Here is a 20,936-nt window from a genome sequence, read left to right on the forward strand (position 1 = left end):
AACAACACCAACTCTCTCAGCCTAAAAACAGAACAAGGTAACGCCTACTAACTTGCCTTTATTTTCTCAAATATAACACATTTTCTGGTGACAGAATGTGAAGGATTACCAGAGGACTTGACACGATGCCACTTAAGCAGCTGATATTACAGAAAACAAATACTGCATAAGAAGATTAAGGTAGGTGAGAAACTGGGAAAAAGGTAAACAAAGGCAAATAATGCAGAAAGGGACGTCATTGGATCAGATGGAGATTACTAGTTAATTACTACTTAAGGATAATAATATAATGCTAACATTTGCTGAATGTACACCAATGAGTAGCATTATGAACACCTAAAAAGCTTTTAACACTGTGTAAAAAAGCCAGGGAACCTTCAAGACTGGAAACATTAAAACCAGATAAAATGTACAGAAGAAGTAAAAGGTCATGTACTCAGAAACTAACTGCATGAACTTCTTGTAAATCTGAGAACTGATCAAGTGAAAACTGCAGTGAAAAAAAAACAAACAACTGTCTTAACTATTCACAGCATGACAGAGAGCCATATGATCACACATCAATAGAGGCAAATGGGATTCTAGTCTGTAATGGGGCAAAGTATTTCTAGTTAAGATAAGAAGGGAAGAATGCCATCATATTGTATGAGTAAGGGTTTTATCAGAAATAATTACACATTTTTCCGGTCACCTGCTTTGAAAGAACTGAATTCATCTTGGAATAGGTGTAAAGAAATGTTTCCACAATGAGGGAATGGAGAATCCATCTCACACAACCAAACTGGCTTCTCAAAATGAAAACGCAAAGCATATATGTTTTCCCTTTACACATTGAAAGAACTAATGTTAGGAAGGGAAAGGAGCCATTTCAATTTCAAAAAACAATGATAAAGTTAGCACAAAAGGGCAGGGAAATAAATTGGCCATGAATAAATTCAAGGTGGAATTTACAGAAAGGTTTCTGAGCATCAGAGGAATGAGGTTATAGAACACTCTTCCAAGAGAAGTAATGGAAATAAAAAATCCTAATGAGACTTACAGTGAAGAATGGTCAGTGTATGAGAGATTATTCAACATGGTTGTCTGGGAATCCATGACCCAGGAGGTCCCTTTCAGGGTCCTCATAAATTATATATGAAAGAAAACCTATGAGGTCATATTGTCCCATCAACCTCAATAAAACTAAATAAGCAAAACACATATGAAAAAGACTGTTGACTAAAACCATAAAATATGCCTCTCTTTTTCCCTCCCCTTTTTTAAACAGGAAAACTAACCGAAATATTCCTTATTAAAAATATGAGTTACCTGGTAAATTTCTTGAGTTCATTTCAGACTGGCTTTTCACAAGGTCACCTTACTTAATGTATTGTACCCAGTGCTTGGTCTGGTCTAGTTTCAATAATAATTCAGAAAAAAATAACTTACAACACATCTATCAATAACTTAATGTTCTCCTACCTTCAGTGGTGGCTCTGGTGCTGGGCTTCTAAGTTCTGGGAGCCTGCACAACAAAAGATTTTAAATTAAAAATTAAGAGAGACTAACTGCACAACCTAAAGTTTGGAAATCCTTCTTCATGAAAGCTGCTTTGGTTATCAGCTGCTCACACATGGCAAGCACTTGCAAAAGAAAGCAGCTCGTGGACTGTATTTCTGACTTATGAAACTGTTCAGCTATGGGGCTTCAGGCTCCAAATTGCACACTTTTCCAAAGGCCACCACAACAGAAGCCTTTGAACAGAACTGAGCTGATTAGTAGGTGCAGAGTCACAGTGATGATCCAAGCCAAGTCTGCTGCTGGCAGGGAACACCAGGAGGAGGATGCTGGCTCACCTTCCAGATTTAAATACAAACTAACACAGGTGAGATAAATAAGTCAAACCCAGGCAGCACTGAGTGAGTAGGGAAAAAGAAAGAGGACTGGGGATGAAGACTCAATTCCTGGCTCTGCTGTTTGTGCTTGACAATTCTGGACAAACTGCTTTTTTGGATTTTCCTCCCACTTGCTTTCAAACAGGATACATTACTCAGGGTTTCATCACACAACAGACATATCCGACTTTAATATTACATCTCCCCCAGCTCACAGTCCTTAGCACCATAGGAAAGCCAAAAAACAACCCATGTCTATGTTTGAAAGATCACGTTTAAAGGGTGGCAAATATAATCACATTGTGTCATTCACTGCAACCTTGATGAACAAATCTCAGTATTCAACAGAAATTACCAAATGGACATTAATCCATGTAAAGCTATAAGCTAGCTGGAACAATACTTACCCTAAGTATTTTAACAACTCCTTACTCAGATCTTCAGGAATATACTCTGATACTAACCCATGGGCATACCGCACATAGTCTTCAGGAGGAGGTCAGGGAGTGGGAAGGAGGAGAAAAAGAACATTCAGGTTACATAGTCACTTTGCTTTAGCATGTTGCATGTGCTACCATGAGGCACAAGGTTGAATCACTAGTAACAGACTCCTAATGGATACACTGTGATGCTTCTCTGTGTCAAGTAGTTTATGTTATATGACACTTGTAGGTTTATTTAAAAAGTAAAGACTTACTACACTCGCTTTGTCAGCACATGTTACTAATATCTGCTGCATGTACTTTACAAAGCTGTTCACTTTCTGAGAGTACTAGATATCATGTATTTTTCCGAAGAAATTAAATTTTAAAAACCTGCAAAAGTAAAAAGCTGACTCAACAGAACATGCAATCATTAATTTTAAAGCATCTGGATCTTACAATTATTTGGCAAGGTCTTCAGTACTAAAGAACATTTTCTGGCTTCAACTGAAAACAATTAGATGAGACAATGAGTCTATTTCAAAGTCTTGTACTTAATTTTCAGTACTTTATAGAAAATGCCAAGGCCTATCTAAACATCACTGGCAAGACAGGATAATTATCTGTGGAAATATGAACTACTAGAAGCTGTTTTCAGTACAGGGCACTCCTGCTATAAATGTTTTTCTGAGAGACTGGGGAAAAAAAAGTGACCCTTTTATAACACGAAGTCCTAAACCAGATCTTTTCCGGTCACGTTCTACACAAGCACTTACTGATCGTGGGCTGGACTTTTTAAACTTGCTGTTGTTGAGGCTGCTAGGGAGTAACTGCACCCATGCACAGGAAACATTTGCCAGACAGATATTAAGTTAAAATCTCCCCTCTGAATTCCAACTTCAACAGGCCAGTTTATCTGCTCATATGCCTACACACTTAGAGAGTTCAGAAGCACATGGCATACCAACCTTAAGGTGGCAAAGAACTATTACCTTAGTGCCAGAGATAAATACATCTTTTTTTTCCCCCATTTTCTTTCTTTTTAACCTGAAAAGCCCAATGCAAACTGGCAATGAAGGAGAAAGCATTAACAAACTGACAGCAACATATGCATTTCAACAGTGCTGATAAAAACTTCTTACTATCACCTATCTGCACTTCTTCCTTCCTTCACTGCATAGATTCATCAAAGATTTTTCACTCTCTAAGCCCCCTTTAGGGTCAGGAGAGAACAAGGAATAATTCCTGCCCAAGACAATTTCACCTCAGCACTTAATATGTCCAATTTCTTGCTTAAGAAAAATGTTCCGATCATTTCACTCTTTACATTATGACTCATTATGGTGAGTCCAAATCAACTGTTATTATTTCATACTAAATATAAAATCCATTCTCTTTGCATTTCTGACTTGAAGCAATCTTCACTGACTTCCTTTACCAATTTAAAAATATCACTATTTGCCTCCTATGGAGTCTGTGTTCTTATGCCATTCTAGCTTTGTTATTAATCTTTCGTCAAACATCAGGAATACTTGCACACCTCCCTTCTTTGTCTTCTGAATGAAATATTCAAGTCCCATATGATAAACCTCCCCTACTTCCCTATTTGCTCTTATTATATCCTCCCCTATTTTTGCCCTACAACATCTGTAGATGCTAACTACATACACCCACCTATTTTTAAGATGCTGAAATTTCATAATACCCCTATGAAAGCAATTTTCTACAGAAATAAATTGCACTGTCACAGCAATGAAAGGATTGGACAAGAAAATGAGACTTACTAGAAATAAGTGTTGAGTAATGTCCATTTGACTTCCTGTCATTCACCTTGCCACATACAGAGGGACTATCTCCAAAACTCACCTGCTTTAAACCCCAGTATTCCCAATTTCAATGCTGCTCTCTCAAATATGAAAACCCATGGTTTTTAAAAAGACTATTATAATCATGTCCCTATATAAATAAAGAGCAAGGTGGAAAAAAAAAACCACTGCAGATGAAGTATTTAATAATAAATTTCAGAGAAAAGTATTTAAGCATAGTCAAGATGGTTGTTGCCAGGACACTTTCCCCTTTCTTTAAAAACGTAGGGGTTGGGAAAAAGATGAAAAGCTACCTTGAAGTTAAAGTCACAACTTTTGCAACTTGGTCTCTTTTTAAAAACCATTTATTACAATCTCTGTTCTACAAATTTGTCTATTTGCCTCATAAATCTCATTTATGTTGTTTCCTTTGATATCACGACTTGGTAGCTCATTTTCTACTTTGTCAGCAAGCTGCTTTGTTTCTCTTTAATTTTCAATAGCATGAAGACTTCTGAATGTCTTTGTAATAAGAAACAATTTGCTTTGTTTCATCTTGCTCTAAACTGTTCTTAATTTTCATTAACATTCAAAGATTTTATTATGAGTCCATTTTCAGGTTTCTCTACAGAATTTTGTGTCAGTAACATTCAGGACATTGCCCTCCCCAGTAAAATGGTGAACAGAAGCAAACAGGATCCCACCAGATTTTTTGGTAACAGGATTGTTACAATTTAATACATATATTATTAAAATTTTGCCCTTAATAATTACAATTTTGTGTATTTGTAGTGGGTTGAGGTTGTTAAATTGCCAGTGAACCCACAAAAATCATCCAACTCATACATTTGTTGCATAAAGTAATGTTTGGACCAGGAGCCTTTTCCCTGTGACAATGACTTCCTAAGATCCCTTCACCATTTTGAAGAATTTTATGAATGCTAATATTCCATGCATTCTAATAAAAATAATATTGAAAAGAAGCATGTTCTAATATAGACACACTTACTGGGTGAGAACTTATATATATTATAAATATGTGTCCTATTCTTTAACACAGCCTCAGTTCAGCAAAGCACTTCAGCATATATTTCACTGAGAAAAGTGTTTCCTCCTTGAACTGTGAAGAAGCTAAGAGAATCCCAGCTGAGATTGTTAATTGTTAATTACAATGTCATCTGATGAAGCTAGCAAAGAACTTGGAAAAGCCAAGGCACAGAGTCACAACTTATATGGAATTTTCTGTACAGGGTATAACTTTACTGCAAAGGCCAATTTCAATATATTTTAGTTTCTAATCATGTGTTTTATCTCTACTTATGTGACTTCACAAAAATGGAATTCTTACCTTCCTGAGCATCTGTGATCTGTTTATTGTTGATAAATGTACTTGCAATCACCCTTTCACCTACTGATATATTGTTGCTTTTAAGTGCTTTCACTGTTTGATTAACCTACAGAAAACCAAAAAATGAAATGCCTGTATCAATATTGTTATGCACATGTTAATGCAGTGACAAAGCTCTTGTAATTTTGTTTCAAGCATATAAAACACTCAAGTTATGGACTGTGGTGAAATTTAATATACATTTGTAATGACTAGCAGATGAGCTCAAAAAACCCAAAGAAACGAGCATGTCTTTGAACACGTTGCCTTGGCAACAGAGCACCAATTTTGTAGCACCCTAAGATGAGCTGAGCTACTCAGACTCAACAGCTATGATTACACAGGTGAGAAACACACCTGCTCAGAGAACACTCCTGAGCTCAGCAAGATGGCAAAGGCAGTCCTGGTGGAAATCAAAGATTAAAGACTTTACAGGGCATTGATGTGATGGATCCAACAGAGAGAGAACTGTCAGATTAAGGTATTTTCAACAATACAAACGGGTACCTGTTCACATGTAAATATTCAGGTAATCATTGCAAAATAGGTATTCATTCCCATGCCTCATCACTGCAGAAAGTGGACCAGATTTTGTGCTTGTATTGATTAATGTAAATGACAAGGCCACCTCATCATTCGATGCACACCCTCTTTTTCTATAGGGTGGCATCATGTTAAGAGCACATGTGCATGAGTAAAATGAAATTCACCTTCTTTATACGAAAACAAAGACCCCATCAAGCTCAGTTTTAACACTAGTTTATTTCTGGCGAACTCTACAGACCTCTTGAACAGCATGACTGGATCAGGATGATAGCAACCAAACCAGGACCGTTCTGAGTGAACTCTGCCAAAACTTGAGGAAACACATTTGTAGCACAAAACCAAGGCAGTTCTGTCCAGCTTCAAAGCACAGCTTTGAACACAACTCTCCTCTAGCCCATCCATGAAAGGGACAAAGCAAACGCAAGCCCCTCACATTATGCAAAGCCTACAGCAATAAGCTGACAGCTTCTTCTTCCTACCCACACCCCATATAGGCCCCTTTCATGGCCAGTCCCGTCAAAAAGAGAAATGCAACAAGCTTGTTAATATCTCCAACACCTGATCACATTCCCAAGTGGAGCAACTTTACTGTGATGTCTGTCCTTCTTGGACGGGACACATACCTTGAACTCAGGCACAGCACATGGCTCCAATGCAAATATGGACAAGCTAATAAGCATTTCCATTTTAAACATATAACAATTTTTAAAGCAAAAGGGAAACACAATACCTTTTTCTTTAACCACTTCAGTGTCTTCTCTTGGCTGTATTTGTGGAATTTCTGACTGCCCATCTCTGAGAAAAAACAAGCAAGGGAAAAAAAGTCACGTCTGGTTTGGATTGCATTTTCAATACCTTTAAAATCTTTTAACTTGTAGATAGAATATTAACATTAATTTGCATCTTGCACATGTTTGATATCAAGGCACTAAGTCTAAAAATACTGGAAGCAAAAAAAAAAAAAACAGAAAAAACCAGACTGAGCTGATATGAACTAGTCTGGACAATCTGATAGTTCTTTAATTAGGACCTAATCCAGCAAAGCACAGATTTTATTTATGTGTAATCTTGGGTTCTCTTATTCACTAAAACTCTTCTCAAGCCCTTGTAGTTTCAGTTCACCTTCACTGCCCTGTATCACTAGACTGGTGCTTTTAACTACATATCTCATAACAGAAAATATTGGTTCCATGATTTTCTTTTTTTTTTTTCCCTTTTTTTTAAACAACAGATTATCTTAAATCTTTATGTACTGAATTCCAGCACTTAGTAAGGGACCAGAACAGACAGTTGGTTACTGAAGCTAAACCATCCACCTCTTCAATAAACTGTTTCCCAATCAGTTATCCTCTCTCATGTCAGAGTGACTAAAGCAGAATTTTTACTTCTATCCCCCTTTTACATAATTCAATATAATGTTAAAAGAAAATGCAGAATTCAAAATAGTGAAACTCACTCCTTGTGGGAGGAAGTACATGATTCACTCATGATTTATGGAGCAACACAAATTAACTTGGTGATGTAAGAATTTTTGGAGAGTGCTTCCCCTGCGATAACGAGGGCATCATGAACACTTGCTATTCACATGTGATCAGTTATCTAGAGATACATGAGTTCAGAATATCCAGGCACAAGAGAAAATTACCAAGGCTCGGGGAAATTTCAGTATAAAAATTCAGTATTAACTCACAGAAAGCTATATTTGGGAAATGGAATCAGATGCCTAATAAGATTTCACAGATTTTTGAGCCTGCTGCTTCAGTCTTTTTCTTTAACAGGTATTTCAATACATTCTGACCTCCTGTATACCATTCCCATAAATACCTACATCTGTTTCATGTCATTTACTGATACAGTGTCATATTCCAACACTCATTTCATGAATTTCCCTTCTCCCCTGGCAAACAACAACATATTATTTATGATTCCTTCAGCATTTCCTTCTTTGGGGTTTATCTTGGCTCTTCCAAATTGCACACAAACAGTGAACTATTATTTGCTCTTTCTGTATGTATGGCAGGGGGCATGGAGAGGTCAAGGGAAGCTGTTTGCAAGATAAAAGTTTAAATGTCTCAATAGTTGTATAATAGCAAAATACAAAAATTCTTCAGAGCAAAAATGAAAAATACACTGATGTGCACTTTGCTTTATGATGAGCTGCAGGTAAAAGAATTAGCTGTGACATTGTTGGCTGCAGGCTTTAGGACTTAGAAGCTTCTAAACGGCTCTGAAAGAAGCAGAAAATGAGAAACTCTCTGGATACTTGAACCTGCTTCTCAAAGGGCTAACATGGTTTGGGTTCAAGCACTGTGAGTACAATTCATGGATTCCTCTCTTATCTAAGAAAGTTCGAGGAAGGGACATCCTCTGGGCATCATCCCCCTACCCATGCTGAAAAGTAATTCTAGTCTGGATTCCCAGGCAGGCTCCCCCATAACAGCATGATTCAGAGTGACTCAGGGAAAGGAAATGTAGAACTGTGAAGCCATTTTCATTAAAACATGTGAAAAATAATTACACTGAACCCTTCAGAGATCACTTTGTTTGAAAATATTTTGTGTGCTTGACAGTTTTGACTATTCAACTCTAGAAACTGACAATATTCGAGACCTCTGAAGAATTAAAGTGAGTTATGAAAGTCACAAACTGCTGACAAAAGGATTCAATATTGGAACGTGGATTTAACATGTGATGCACATTTGATATTGGTGAGAGTTAGTGACTACGTTTGATAATATGAGTATATATTGGAAAGCCTTTTGTTCCCTAATGTGTCTGGTGCCTATAAAACTGGTCTCAGACATCTGGAAAGATTGGGTTTGAGAAATACAGATGGAATATAAGTGGTTCTACAATTAAATAATATGTTCAGTGATCGGGTAATCGCTATGTAGACTTGGAAGTTTCCCTGATGTATTGTTGAGCAAACTGCCTAAAGCACATTTTAAAATCCATTTTCTCAGTGTTTTCCATAACTCTGAAACTTATAGGGCCCCTTTTTTTCCTACCTCCTGGGAATACAAGCTTGGCAATATTATTTAGTTCTTCTAATCAGGTAAGTTTTCTTGGCTCTTCATGTTAATCACATCAGACAAGATCATAGTGCAGCTTTTGCCTTGCAAAATGAAACAAAGAGTAACATTCTAGAACTGGAATTCATAACCCTTTCTTAAACTTTCTCTACTGTACATTCAATCCAATGTCAGAATTTATTAGCAAACAACATGCCTCACCCAGACTTAGTGAGCTGTAACACACCCTTTCCACAACTATTAAAGCAGGTAATTCAGAATTTAATTCAACTAAATGAATTTTCAGTGCCCTTCAAGAATGAGGCCAGGGAAGGTGGATTTTCTGCTAATTCAGTAAGTGTAAACTGTGAGTGCTCTGGGGTAAGAATTTCTTAGACAGATGTTAGAAGTCTTAAGACTAAATGAAGAGTGAAATAATTATGTTGTTAAGTTCTGTCAAGCAGAACAGAGCTGCAGAAGCCTTAACGCAACTGGTATTTCTTGCCCTAATGTTCGACTCCTAAAATGAGAAAGGCTACAAAGTGGACAACAGGTCTTAAGAGCCAGAAAAGAGTGAGTACCTGAAGTCATAATGCTGGTATTTTTTACAAGCAATAAAAGACATGAGAATATGAAACACATAGAAGTGGATTAAACAGAAAGGTGATGCGTGCATGACAGGCAAGCAAGTGCCAATTGGTTCATTGCATAACAGTACTCTTGGAGTTCAAAAAAAAAAAAAGAAATCCTAAGAACAAGCCCCACTGTAACCCAATCCAAACCCAAGCAAGAAAAGCAGCAGCATGTACATGCAGGTACATGCCTGGGAAAATCCAAGAACATCACATAAAGCTGATGTGTGAGTATGTCTACAGCTTTTATGACAAAAGCATTGCTCACTTCACATTTCAAAACAAAAACCAGGAAGTGAACTCACATTTAACAGCTAATACAATTTGTTGGTAAAATGACACAAACTTATAGGTGTATATAATACATTACTTAAAATGGAAAAAAACCAAGAAGTGAAGCATCTTCACTACTGTCTAACAGATTACAGTTTATGGGAGGATGCTCCCAGACGGATAACAACTACAAATACAGTATTAGAATGGATACAGAAGTTCGGCCAAGACACAAGATCTTGTCTATAGCAAACACTTCTTTGAAAAGCTTTGTTTTGGGAACACAAATACTGCCCAAAGGCTGTACTGTTGTTTAGAGGAAGTGCCCCTTCAAAAAAAAAATAATCCAGACCTTGTCCTAAATTCCTACGCAGACTCAAGTATGACAGCCAAAAGGATGTGGCTCCATTTTTCCCCTTCTGAGATGAGTGACCAACCTGACCTCCATTATGATAATGTGATCTCCTTAGGGGATGAGGGAAAGGCTGTGGATGTTGTCTATCTAGACTTCTGGAAAGCATTTGACACTGCCTCTCCCAGCACTGTCCTACAGAAGCTGGCAGCTCATGGCTTGGACAGGTACACTCTACACTGGGTAAAAAGCAGTCTGGATGGCCAGGCCCAGAGAGTTGTGTTACATCCAGCTGGCAGTGAGCCACTAGTGACGTCAGGGCCAATTCTTTATCTAATATCTTTATCAATGATCTGTATGGGGGGGATTGAGTGCACCCTCAGTCAGTTCACAGATGACAGCAAGTTGGGCAGGAGTGTTGATCTGCTGCAGGGTAGGAAGGCTCTGCAGAGGGATCTGGAAAGGTTGGATTGATGAGCCCAGACCCAACAGCATGAGGCTCAACATGGACAAAAGCCAGGTCCTACACTTGGGTCAAGAAACAACAAACCTCTGCAGCACTACAGGCTGGGGGCAGAGTGGCTGAAAAGCTGCTCAGCAGAAAGGGATCTGGAGGTGCTGGTCAACAGTGGCTGTACATGAGCCAGAATGTGTCCTGATGGCCAGGAAAGTCAAGAATGCACCTTTATCAGGTATAGGGTGGCCAGCAGGACCAGGACAGTGATTATCCCCATAAGCACTGATAAGGCCACACCTCAAGTTCTGGGACCCTCACTACAAGAAGGACATCGGGGTGCTGGAGTGTGTCCAGAGAGGGGCAACCGAACTGGTAAAGGGTCTAGAGCACAAGTCTGATAAAGAGCAGCTGAGGGTGCTGGGGGTGTTTACTCTCAATGAGGCTCAGGGGGGACGTTATTGCTCTCTACACCTAACAGAAACAGAAAGGAGTTGCATTGAAGCGGGGTTGGTCTCTTTTGCCATGTCTCAAGTGAAAGAACAAAAGGAAATTGTTGTAAGCTGCACCAGGAGATCTTCACATTAGATATTAGAAAAATTTGTTCACTGAAAGGGTGGTCAGGCCTTGGAATAAAGTGCCCAGGTCAGTGGTGGAATCAGTCTCTGGAAGTGTTCAAGAGGAGGCTGGATGTGACACTTGGAAATATGGTTTAGGAGTGCTTATGGTAGTGCTAGGTTGACACTTGGATTAGACCATCTTGAAGGTTTCATCCAACCTTGATGATTGTGTCACTCTGTACACAGAAGTTTAACAGCTCTTCTCTCACCCTGGCTACTTATCACATGTTAGACAAGTTGTAAGGCACAGCAATTGCCTGAAAGCTTAAAAATACTTTTTAATGGAAATACCTGCCACTTCATGAGAAGGCAAAGTGGTTTTGCATTTCAGATGCACCTGTCCTAAAGAAGACTTCTCAAAATTCAGAACTCACCCAAAGAAAAAGATTATTTGGTCCAAATGATACAAAAATGTAACTAGATGTTTCTGTAGGTTCTTTTGGAAATGCAGAAGGAATAGTAATATTACTCCACAATTATGTGTTTATGGAAGCACATAATTCCAACTACCCCGGTCCCAAACAGAATGTGGCAACAGCCTTGCTACATAGATTTTATGCTCTCTTGTGAAAATGAGCATTTTCAACAGAAACATGTCCTGCCCTGAAGTTCAAATGCAACTTCCCTACCTTACTGCACATGCACCATATCAAGTTCAAAATACTTAAACTTGTTCACCTAAATAAACTTACAGCTTCTGCCCCCACAAACACCTTAATGCTCTCTACAGCTAGAAGGAGGTCTGGTCTTTTACTTAGCAGACTTTATTTTTTCATCATCTTTCCTTAGCCACTTCCAATTATCTGTAGATCATCAAAATATTTCTTCTTATACATATATATATCAATGATAAGGGTGAGCTTGCTTTCTGAAAGCAAATTCTTAATGCTTGTAGTTTTCAATCTATTTTTTAACTTTAACCTCAACTCCTTGGACGAGCTCTGGTGCATAAGAATCAGACAGCTTACTAGACTTGCACTCGGTGGTGCAAAAGATTCCTGTATGTTCTCTTGCAGATCTCCATATGCATGTGCATGTAGAGAAATCTCCATTCCCTATCAGGGAGTTAGCAAGCCTGTTTAAAGGACTGAAAATAAAATCTGAGGTGTTGCACTTTTTGCATATCTGCAAACCTGCAAAAATAATATCATGCTCCTGTCCCTTCCCTAGAAAGCATATATTGTCCTCAAATAAAATGAAAGCCCCCACAAAGGGAATTCTGAGCAAAGGTTGAGGAAACTATGTACAGAATTGATAGCCTGATAACCTTTTCCATTTGAGTTTTCTCTCTCATATACTTATGCATCTCAACCAATTTTTGTATTTTAAAACAATTAAGTCTTTAAGCTTAAACCCACAACACTAAATTATGCAAAGCCAGAAAATTTGTGTTCTTCTTTCTCAGCAGCATATTCATTCTTCTCCAGCTTTTTTCTACTGTTTTAATGCTTTGTGACAAAGGATGAAAAAAAGTAAAATGGAGCACTTCCACACCAGACCATCCTACACTAAATAAAGAATTTAGAGAGATGTAAAATTCTGATCCAAGTTGAAGAGACTTCACAACATATACAATAATGTCAAGAAGCCAGCTCTGACTGGTTTATCATTTGTATGACACCTAGCAACAAGACTGCATGAGATTTTCAGAGTTGCAGCAGATAATCTGAGATCCACGTATTTCTATTCACAAGACTGCAATGACAAGCTCTAAGACTAAGCTTCTGTTTTTGAAGTACAGCTGTGTCCAGCACTTTGGTTGTTTGGTAAAGCAAAAAACAATATTTAAATATATCTTGTAATGAGGTGACACTAACAAATTGAGTACTTTTTTTGTCCTCCCTCCCCCCCACCCCTTTTTTTCACCTTTTTCTTCTGTTATGTGCTGTATGTACTGTTTAACATCTGCACACTTCAGCAGCAATGGGCAGCTAGGGTATTCTGAGTCTAGCACAACTTGATCAAGTGGCTGGAACTTTCCTTGCTGCTGAAAATACATCAAAGGGATTACAAAAGCATTACTAAAATGTTAAGACACATATATACACACTACACATATGTATATAAATATATATGCATGCAATGGTCATAGTTTTAAAATAAAGGATTTAAAGAAGATCGTATTTTGAATGGTAACACATGACACATTCAGAAACTGATTACAAAGCAAGCTATAAATATTTATTTCAGACCAGTAAATACCTGCAAAATGCTGAACTCCTCAAACACTGCTCTTAAAAGGTCAAATTTAAAACAACACAGGGAGAAACTAATGTGAAGTACAGCAGAATTTTTTGGAAGATGACATAAGACACAGTAGTCAGTGTGTGCCAATAATGTTTTAGACCAAAACCTGTTGGATTAAACCCAGTGTCATAACTTCCATTCAAATTTTGCTTTTCCTTCCACAAAGATAAATCTCAAAGGAGCAGGGCAGCTTCTGGAACACAGTATTAACCTTTCACCTCTGCAAAGTCAATTCCAGTTTGGCCAGAGTAGGGATATAAAGTGATTTTGGCACAACTTAAATAGCCCCACAGATGACAGAACCATCAAACAAATTTTGCCATTGCCAAACAATGCATAATCATTCAGCATGGTTTGGCACAACTGGCAACCTTCCCTTTGGAAAGATCCTTTAGTGCATCAGTACAAAGACTCTGTGAACTTCTCATGCTCAGAGAGTGCATGGTCTCTGCAGCCAAGGCTGAACTCATTATACTGGTCAGCATGAAAAACCTACTTGGAGTACACTGCTTTCATTATTAATTAATTCTCTTGCTAGACACTCAGAGGCTTAATAAAAGTAACCATCTATTGTTAAATCACAACAAAAACAAGAAAAAAAGTCCCAAACAAACACACAAAAAGCAGAACTAAGAAAGTATTTAGAGGGTTTCTTCTCCTTAAAAGGGAAAAGGCACAATAACCGTGCCAAAAAGAAGTTAAGAGACACAAAAATAAAACTGCAAGAAGCTCTTTCTTGTAGATAACTTACCTGCTTGTGTCCCAAAACAAGACAGCTGCATTTACATCATGCATGGGCACAGAGCCTAAGCCAAGAAAGGTGCTATATAGGAGATGGCTCTGCTCAGAGACACACCAAGCAATCCTGCATCCAACTATCAGAATCAAAGGACAGTGCAAAGGATGATTCTATCATATCCAGTGACATCCATTAGCTCAAGCTGGAAGTGACTGTGCTGCATTCAGGCTAACCTTGCCACAAGACTATAGAATACACTAACATAGGCAAGGTGCTGCAGGAAAGCATTTGCCATTTTTTAGGACCCACAACAGCTCTACACATTTATCTGGCATCATGCCTGGCCTAGAAAACCAGAAAATCTAGAAAACAATGTACGGAAAAAGTGAAGGGCAGCACAGGACTCTTCCCATGCACAGAAAAAGCAGCAGTAGCTGTCCTTTACTCAGGCTATGTCTACACCACTCCATAAAAAGAGAGGAAATTTACTACTTCCCTAATTTAAGTTTGGTATAAAGCTTTCAATGATGAATTCAGAGCGCAGTGCCCAGGGAACAAGCTGAACTACTTGTGGAATGACCTCTTCTGATGGACCAGCCTGACCACCAAAATACAGAATACATCTGCACACCCTATACCTTAAAAAATTAAAAAATCATGACAGAACAGTAAGTTACTATTACAAAGGTATAGGAAGACTTTATGTCTTCACCATAAATAATTTGTTCTCCTGCATTCTCCACTTGCAATATAAAGCAGAAAATAGCAAGGAACCTTGTAGAAATTTTTTTACAGCAAAATCTCTTAGGATGCATAGAGTCCATTGTCTCCACAAAACAAAATAAGAAAGCAGAAAAACAAGAACAAAAAAAAAAAAATCAACACTTTGATTTTATTTTGTGCCCCTTTTTTCACAGGCTGCTTATTAAAAAAAATCAGAAAATTTGCCTATGACTTTTAATGTATTTCAGAAATTTAAGTGAGGTTTTGCTACACCCATGATAAATCAATTAAGCCATTTTTTAATTACCCAACATTTGGATACTCAATCATCCCATTGCTGTTCTATGATATGGCATCTCTACAAATGTTGCTGTTTCCTTTCAAGTTCAAACTGCCATAGAAATGTTCCTCCTTCCTCCTCCATAGCATCCAAGTTTTTCTTTCTTTTCCCCTTCTTTCCCAAAATAACCATTTTACTGATGCCTCAGAAAGGGCTCTGAACAAAAACTCAGAAAGGTTTTGATCTGATAACATGTCAGCATTTTAAATTCAACAGTTCTGGAACAGGCTCTCACACAAAGACAAAAGAGATTCTCCTCTCTTAAAAAAGAAGGTGATTAGTGTTTGTTGAGATTGAAAGCTGACTCTTGTAACATAATTTACCAACCAAAAAACTTGATGGAAACAAAAATACTTCTTGGTATTAAGATAATTCTGCTTTAAAAGCAAATTAAATTTCCATTATTATGGAAGCCACTCTTTGTAAAATTAACATAACTTCTGTGGAACTGAAGTCAGAAATAATGTTTTCTCCTGAGAATTCCAGATAAAAAAATAAAGCAGGCTTACCTCTTTGTCTGCCTTTATGAGGTAGTAAAGTATCAGAAATAAGGGGTCCATTGGTGTAACAAAGAGCAGGCGCCCATCTAGGTGACAGACATGTAGAAGTAAGTTTCTACAATATATTGACTTTTTGGGACTTCAGGAATTTTTTAGGAGTGTGAATTTTTTTTTTTTTAGCAAGCATCCCAATATTTTAATAAAACAAACAGAAAAATTGTATTTGTAATTTTATATTAAAAATACAGAAATAACTCAATTGTCTACCCTGCTGAACCAAAGCACAAACTCCACTTCAGGACTTCTGCTTTATGTACTCTGAGTTTTGCCTTTTTTCTGGACTGTACTAAAACCAGCAAAATTGAAGCTGCCCTCTATTGGCAGATTTGGGGGCCAACAGAAATTGGATTGGTATACTAGAGATATTCAGCAATACTCCACCTCTAACACTGGGCAAGGTAACACTGTGATGGCAGAAGAGACAGGCAGGACAAGAAAGAATTTCAAGGGTTAGTTAAGTGAGAGCTGCCTTCATTTGTAAAGGGAGAATCTGTTGCAGACTCCTAATGGAACAAAATAAACCTAGATCAGAAAATATGGCCCAGTGTGTTGCATTCTAGGTTACACACAAAGGAAGAACTTGATCTCCCATTGAAACAGACACCTCTGCCCATCTGGAGTTCAGTTCAGGACAATGGCTTAGTCAGGCCTTTTGTACAACTGCAGATGATTGGAAACAATGTAACATCAAGGAAACTCACTAATGACACCAAATAATTGATGACAATTTGACAGTAATTAGTAAACCAAAAGCAAATAAATGTGTTTTTTGTGTTTTTTTTTTTTTTTTTTAAGCACATGATTAAGATAATTAAAGAAAAATAAATCCTATTATGGTGACCCTAAAACTAACAAAAGATCATGTGGGAAAAATGTGTTTTGGGCAAAGCTGATATCCAATCTACCATGCGTATTACCAATATGATGCTCAGTGTGAGGCAAAGCAAGCATCAGGACTACTTACAAACACCAAAGTTCTGATACTGAAATTGGGAGGAAAAAGACCCACTAGCCACTTTCTCAAAGCTTCCATTTAAATGCTTTCCACCCAACCTCCAGGAAGAGTTATTTTTGTTTGTTCTAAAGATTCAGATTCACTAGAGGTGTATAAAGACCTCTGCACTTCTCTGCAGATAACCAGATAATTTGTTTTAACTGCAAACACACGGATTTTTTTTTTTTTTTGTGGTGTTCTTCTCCTGACCATTTCAGAGATACAGCAGCCCTAACATTCAGGAACAGTTTTTCCACAGTATTTTTAAAAGAAAACTGAGGGCATGATTTCTTAAGGCAACTGTTTCCCAAGGGCCAAAATAAAGGTTAGAAAGGGAGAGAGAGAATACAATGTGGACATAATTGGGAGCAAGGAGCAGATCCAGTCTGTTGGCTCACCCCCAAGACAGCAAGGAAAAGCTCAGAGACATACTGCTTGCATTGCTTTATGTGCCTGCAGAGGATGTTTAAAAGTTAGCACACACTTTGGGATATTACCGTTAAAGAAGGCATATGTCTGGAAGGGTTGCTTTTATTTATTACTATAAATGGACTTTTGTCTAATGGAAAGAAATAAAACAAATATACCTTAATCTTCTGAATTAATACTTATGGAAATGCTGGTCTGTGGACATGCTGGCAGAGAAACACTGCTACAATAACATCCTTACTGAAAATGGATTGTAAAAACCATCAGAAGCAAGTTACACAAACTTCCTCCTCATTTCAGAAAGGTGAGCAGGATCAGAGAATGTCCAGGATAGTACAGACCAGCTGCCTTCAGAGAGGACACTGAAATAGCAGTCTCAGACCTCTCCTGAGAACCTAGCACTTAGGCTTGGGACTACAAAGGCAATTTAAAGAACACAAGACCATACATTCCAGTGCTTAGAGCTCTAACACACCACTTCACTTGGCCTTCCAGCCCTTTCTTTTCTTTCCCATAGGATAATACATATTAACTTACACAGAGGACTTGCTGGTGTGATTGACAAGTAAAGCTAACTATTTTATGGCACTTCAGTTTAAACACAATTGAATTACTTACCCCTCCTTTCCCCTTCAAGAGATGACAAATGAACATCTGTCTAATTGAGGCTGCCAAAGGCAACCTTTTAAAGAGAAATGACAAAGCCCCCAGCCCTGGTTAAATCCATATGGCAAGTGAGTCTATCAGAAGGTGGGGATAGGATGCAGCATGTCTCAAACAACTAGGAAAAACACCTGTAAATTTACTAGAAGAAAGAGAGAAGGTCAGTCCACAAACATTAGCTAAAGATGGGGGAAAGACACATTATCCAACTCACCCTGTTGAACAGTCTGACCTATAAACCAGGAACGACGTTCCTCGTGAAAAGCTTTTACTTCAAACAGCTGCTGTGCACCACTATTGAATAAGTAAAGGGTTGCTTCCCCTGTTGAAAAGAAATCTGGTTTGTGTTTGTAAGCTTTCAGAAAAATCAAAAGAATAGCCAATATGTTTGAAGAATGTGCCTTATATACATACAGACACACAAACATACACACAGTCTATATAAACTCACTACAAAGAGAGCTCAGACAAAAAACACTATTATATACAGATGTTCATTTACCAGCTCTATAAACGAAACTGAATTTGAATCAATAAATAAGATGTGTGAATAGTTCATCTTGCAACACAAAGCCTTTGATCCAAACCCAAATCAAAATCACTCAAGAAATCAGCTTTTTTCTGCAGTGAAGAGGGAAGGTGAAAAACAAGAGAATTCCCTCTCCTTCCATGGTGTTTGTCTTGAGGATATCAGACTCTGGGTTAGGGGAACAAAAGTCTCAAACCTTTCATGGACAATTTGAAATATTCTTTTTTTTTTTTGTGCACCAAAATGGATTGTGATGACTCTGTATGGGTAGACATATAAGTAAATGAGGAAGCTAGAAGAAGTTGGTTTGAAGTGCTCATCAGAACCTTAATAGTTGGCAAAGGAAAATAAAAGTTTTATATTTTAACACAGCTCTACCATTTTACATTAGTTTTGAGTTACAATGAAAGAGTGACAAACACACCGCAAACAGGACTGGCATTTTCCAGATCTGAAATGGGAAGTTGCCACAACTACAGAAGGGGCCACAGAAATGTGGTCAGCTGAGTCTGTTGGCTGGACTGCTTCTATCTTAGTTATCAATCCATCTTCAAGAAACAAGAACAACTACAGCAGGGCTATACTGCTCAGAGCACATAAATTGCAAAGGTGCAGTGACTTGCAGATGATGGGCTGGCTCAGAGAAGCCTCAGTGTACGCCCTGAAAGCTGACATCAGCACCGCTCTTCTCAGTCTGCAGACACCCCCAGGTGCGGAGGGAGGTCAGCAAAAATGGGCAGACACATGAATTCCCAAAAATGACTGATAATGCATTTTTTTCCCCCTTATCCAAAAGGCTGACCAGATGTTTAACCTCACTTAAGGATATAATTTCAGTACTCTGATAATTTTTCTTTTGGGTAGGGGAGGAGGGGAGCAATGAGTAGTCATAAGGGGGAGCAGACGTTTCAATCATTACCATGTGCACCCTCAACAAGGGTCTACACCACAGTTTGATCAGCCCCATATCAAACTACTCACAGAAGTGCTGACTGAACAACTTAAGATTCCTACCAGTGAGTGTGCTAGCCAAACCCAGTGGTGAGCTACGAAATCTTGGGAAAAGGATCCTTCTTATTACCTAAGTAGAGCTCCTTAATTTATGTCATTATGCTAAAAGGACAGTCACCACAGGTTCCCTACAGTACCGTTAGACAGGAACTGCAGGGGATGGAGAGAGAACCTGGACAGCTTTGCTCACTTCACTGATGGTTCTTGTGGTACTTCCGAATTGCAGTCTGATCTTACTTTATAGTCTTTGTAAGGAATAGAAATTTTGTTCTTTTTACCTGTCTATATAAAGGATGAAGCATGCTTTTATTTAATAAAGTTAGCATGAATTCTATAGTGTGCTGAGTCCTTCAGTGCCTACTTATACAGTATCTGGCATCAACAATTCATCTGTTAGACCCAAAGGTAAGGAAAATACATTAATAGTGTGTTCTCAGTTCTTCCATTTTCAGACTTTGTATTTATAACAGGCTACATAACTGAAAGTCTATGCAGGCCTATAAATAAGGTCCTGTAAATTCCAAAGGAACACACCCAGGCGATCATTGCACTTTAGGTTTTCCCCAGAAAACTTTCCCAAGATTCTACAAGGTAAACAGATCTCTTTTTACACAGAGAAAAACAAATTAACATATATGCTTTTAAAAACATAACAAACTAGAAAGGCAGTATGCTACAGCAGGAAATAATAACACAGGTGGAAAATAGATGTGGCTTTATATTCCCACTGTAAATCTGAGCAATCAAGAAACAGGTATCATGATAAGTAAGTGATTTTACATTCTGTATTATTATTTTTGACAATTTTCCTCTTTCAAGAACAAATATGGTTCCAATACTGTGACACTAAAATGCATTTGAAGACTCAGTTACACATATATATGTAAATACATATAAATACAAGCAGTCAGTTTCAGACCAAAACCATAAAACTTCAATCTACAGAAAAGAAACAAGCTCAGGCAAAGGAAAAAATCCAGCATGAAAAACATTTTTCAAACAGAATGTTAACCCTAACAAAAGCCTTACTGCAAGGTTCTGTTGCAATATCACACACTCCAATTATTAATTAATCATAGAATAATTACAAATCCTTGACAAAAAGCAGAATATGACCAGAAGAAAGTAATGGTGGGATGGTGGTGTCATTGTATTGCCTGCATTTGCTGGTCTTTCTCATGTATTTTGAATTCAAAGTGCCTCATCCTCTGTTAAGGGGAAAAGAGACACCATGACCTGGGCCACGAAAAGAAAATTAGATTTAAACATGAAAAGATCCACAATGCTTGGTAAGTACAACTGAATCACTTCTTCTAACTCTGTTT

The 20,936-nt window shown here is 37.9% G+C and overlaps 1 protein-coding gene across 4 annotated transcripts in view; it reads right to left on the reverse strand.

The window, feature by feature from the left end:
- RNASEH2B (ribonuclease H2 subunit B) overlaps nucleotides 1–20,936 on the reverse strand; it is a 43,416-nt gene that overhangs the window by 10,960 nt on the left and 11,520 nt on the right. For 3 of the 4 annotated variants that reach the window (XM_053971224.1, XM_053971221.1, XM_053971223.1), the window contains exons 3-9: nucleotides 18,286–18,393; nucleotides 15,935–16,011; nucleotides 13,243–13,363; nucleotides 6,765–6,829; nucleotides 5,450–5,555; nucleotides 2,282–2,360; nucleotides 1,462–1,504 (exon numbers count right to left, since the gene is read on the reverse strand). In XM_053971224.1, the coding sequence (XP_053827199.1) occupies nucleotides 1,462–1,504; nucleotides 2,282–2,360; nucleotides 5,450–5,555; nucleotides 6,765–6,829; nucleotides 13,243–13,363; nucleotides 15,935–16,011; nucleotides 18,286–18,393 (599 nt within the window). The remainder of the gene's footprint in view (nucleotides 1–1,461; nucleotides 1,505–2,281; nucleotides 2,361–5,449; nucleotides 5,556–6,764; nucleotides 6,830–13,242; nucleotides 13,364–15,934; nucleotides 16,012–18,285; nucleotides 18,394–20,936) is intronic. The other variant, XM_053971222.1, reaches the window with a different exon arrangement.

The sequence above is a fragment of the Vidua macroura genome, chromosome 2, assembly GCF_024509145.1.
Source record: "Vidua macroura isolate BioBank_ID:100142 chromosome 2, ASM2450914v1, whole genome shotgun sequence".
NCBI classification, from domain to species: Eukaryota; Metazoa; Chordata; class Aves; order Passeriformes; family Viduidae; genus Vidua; species Vidua macroura.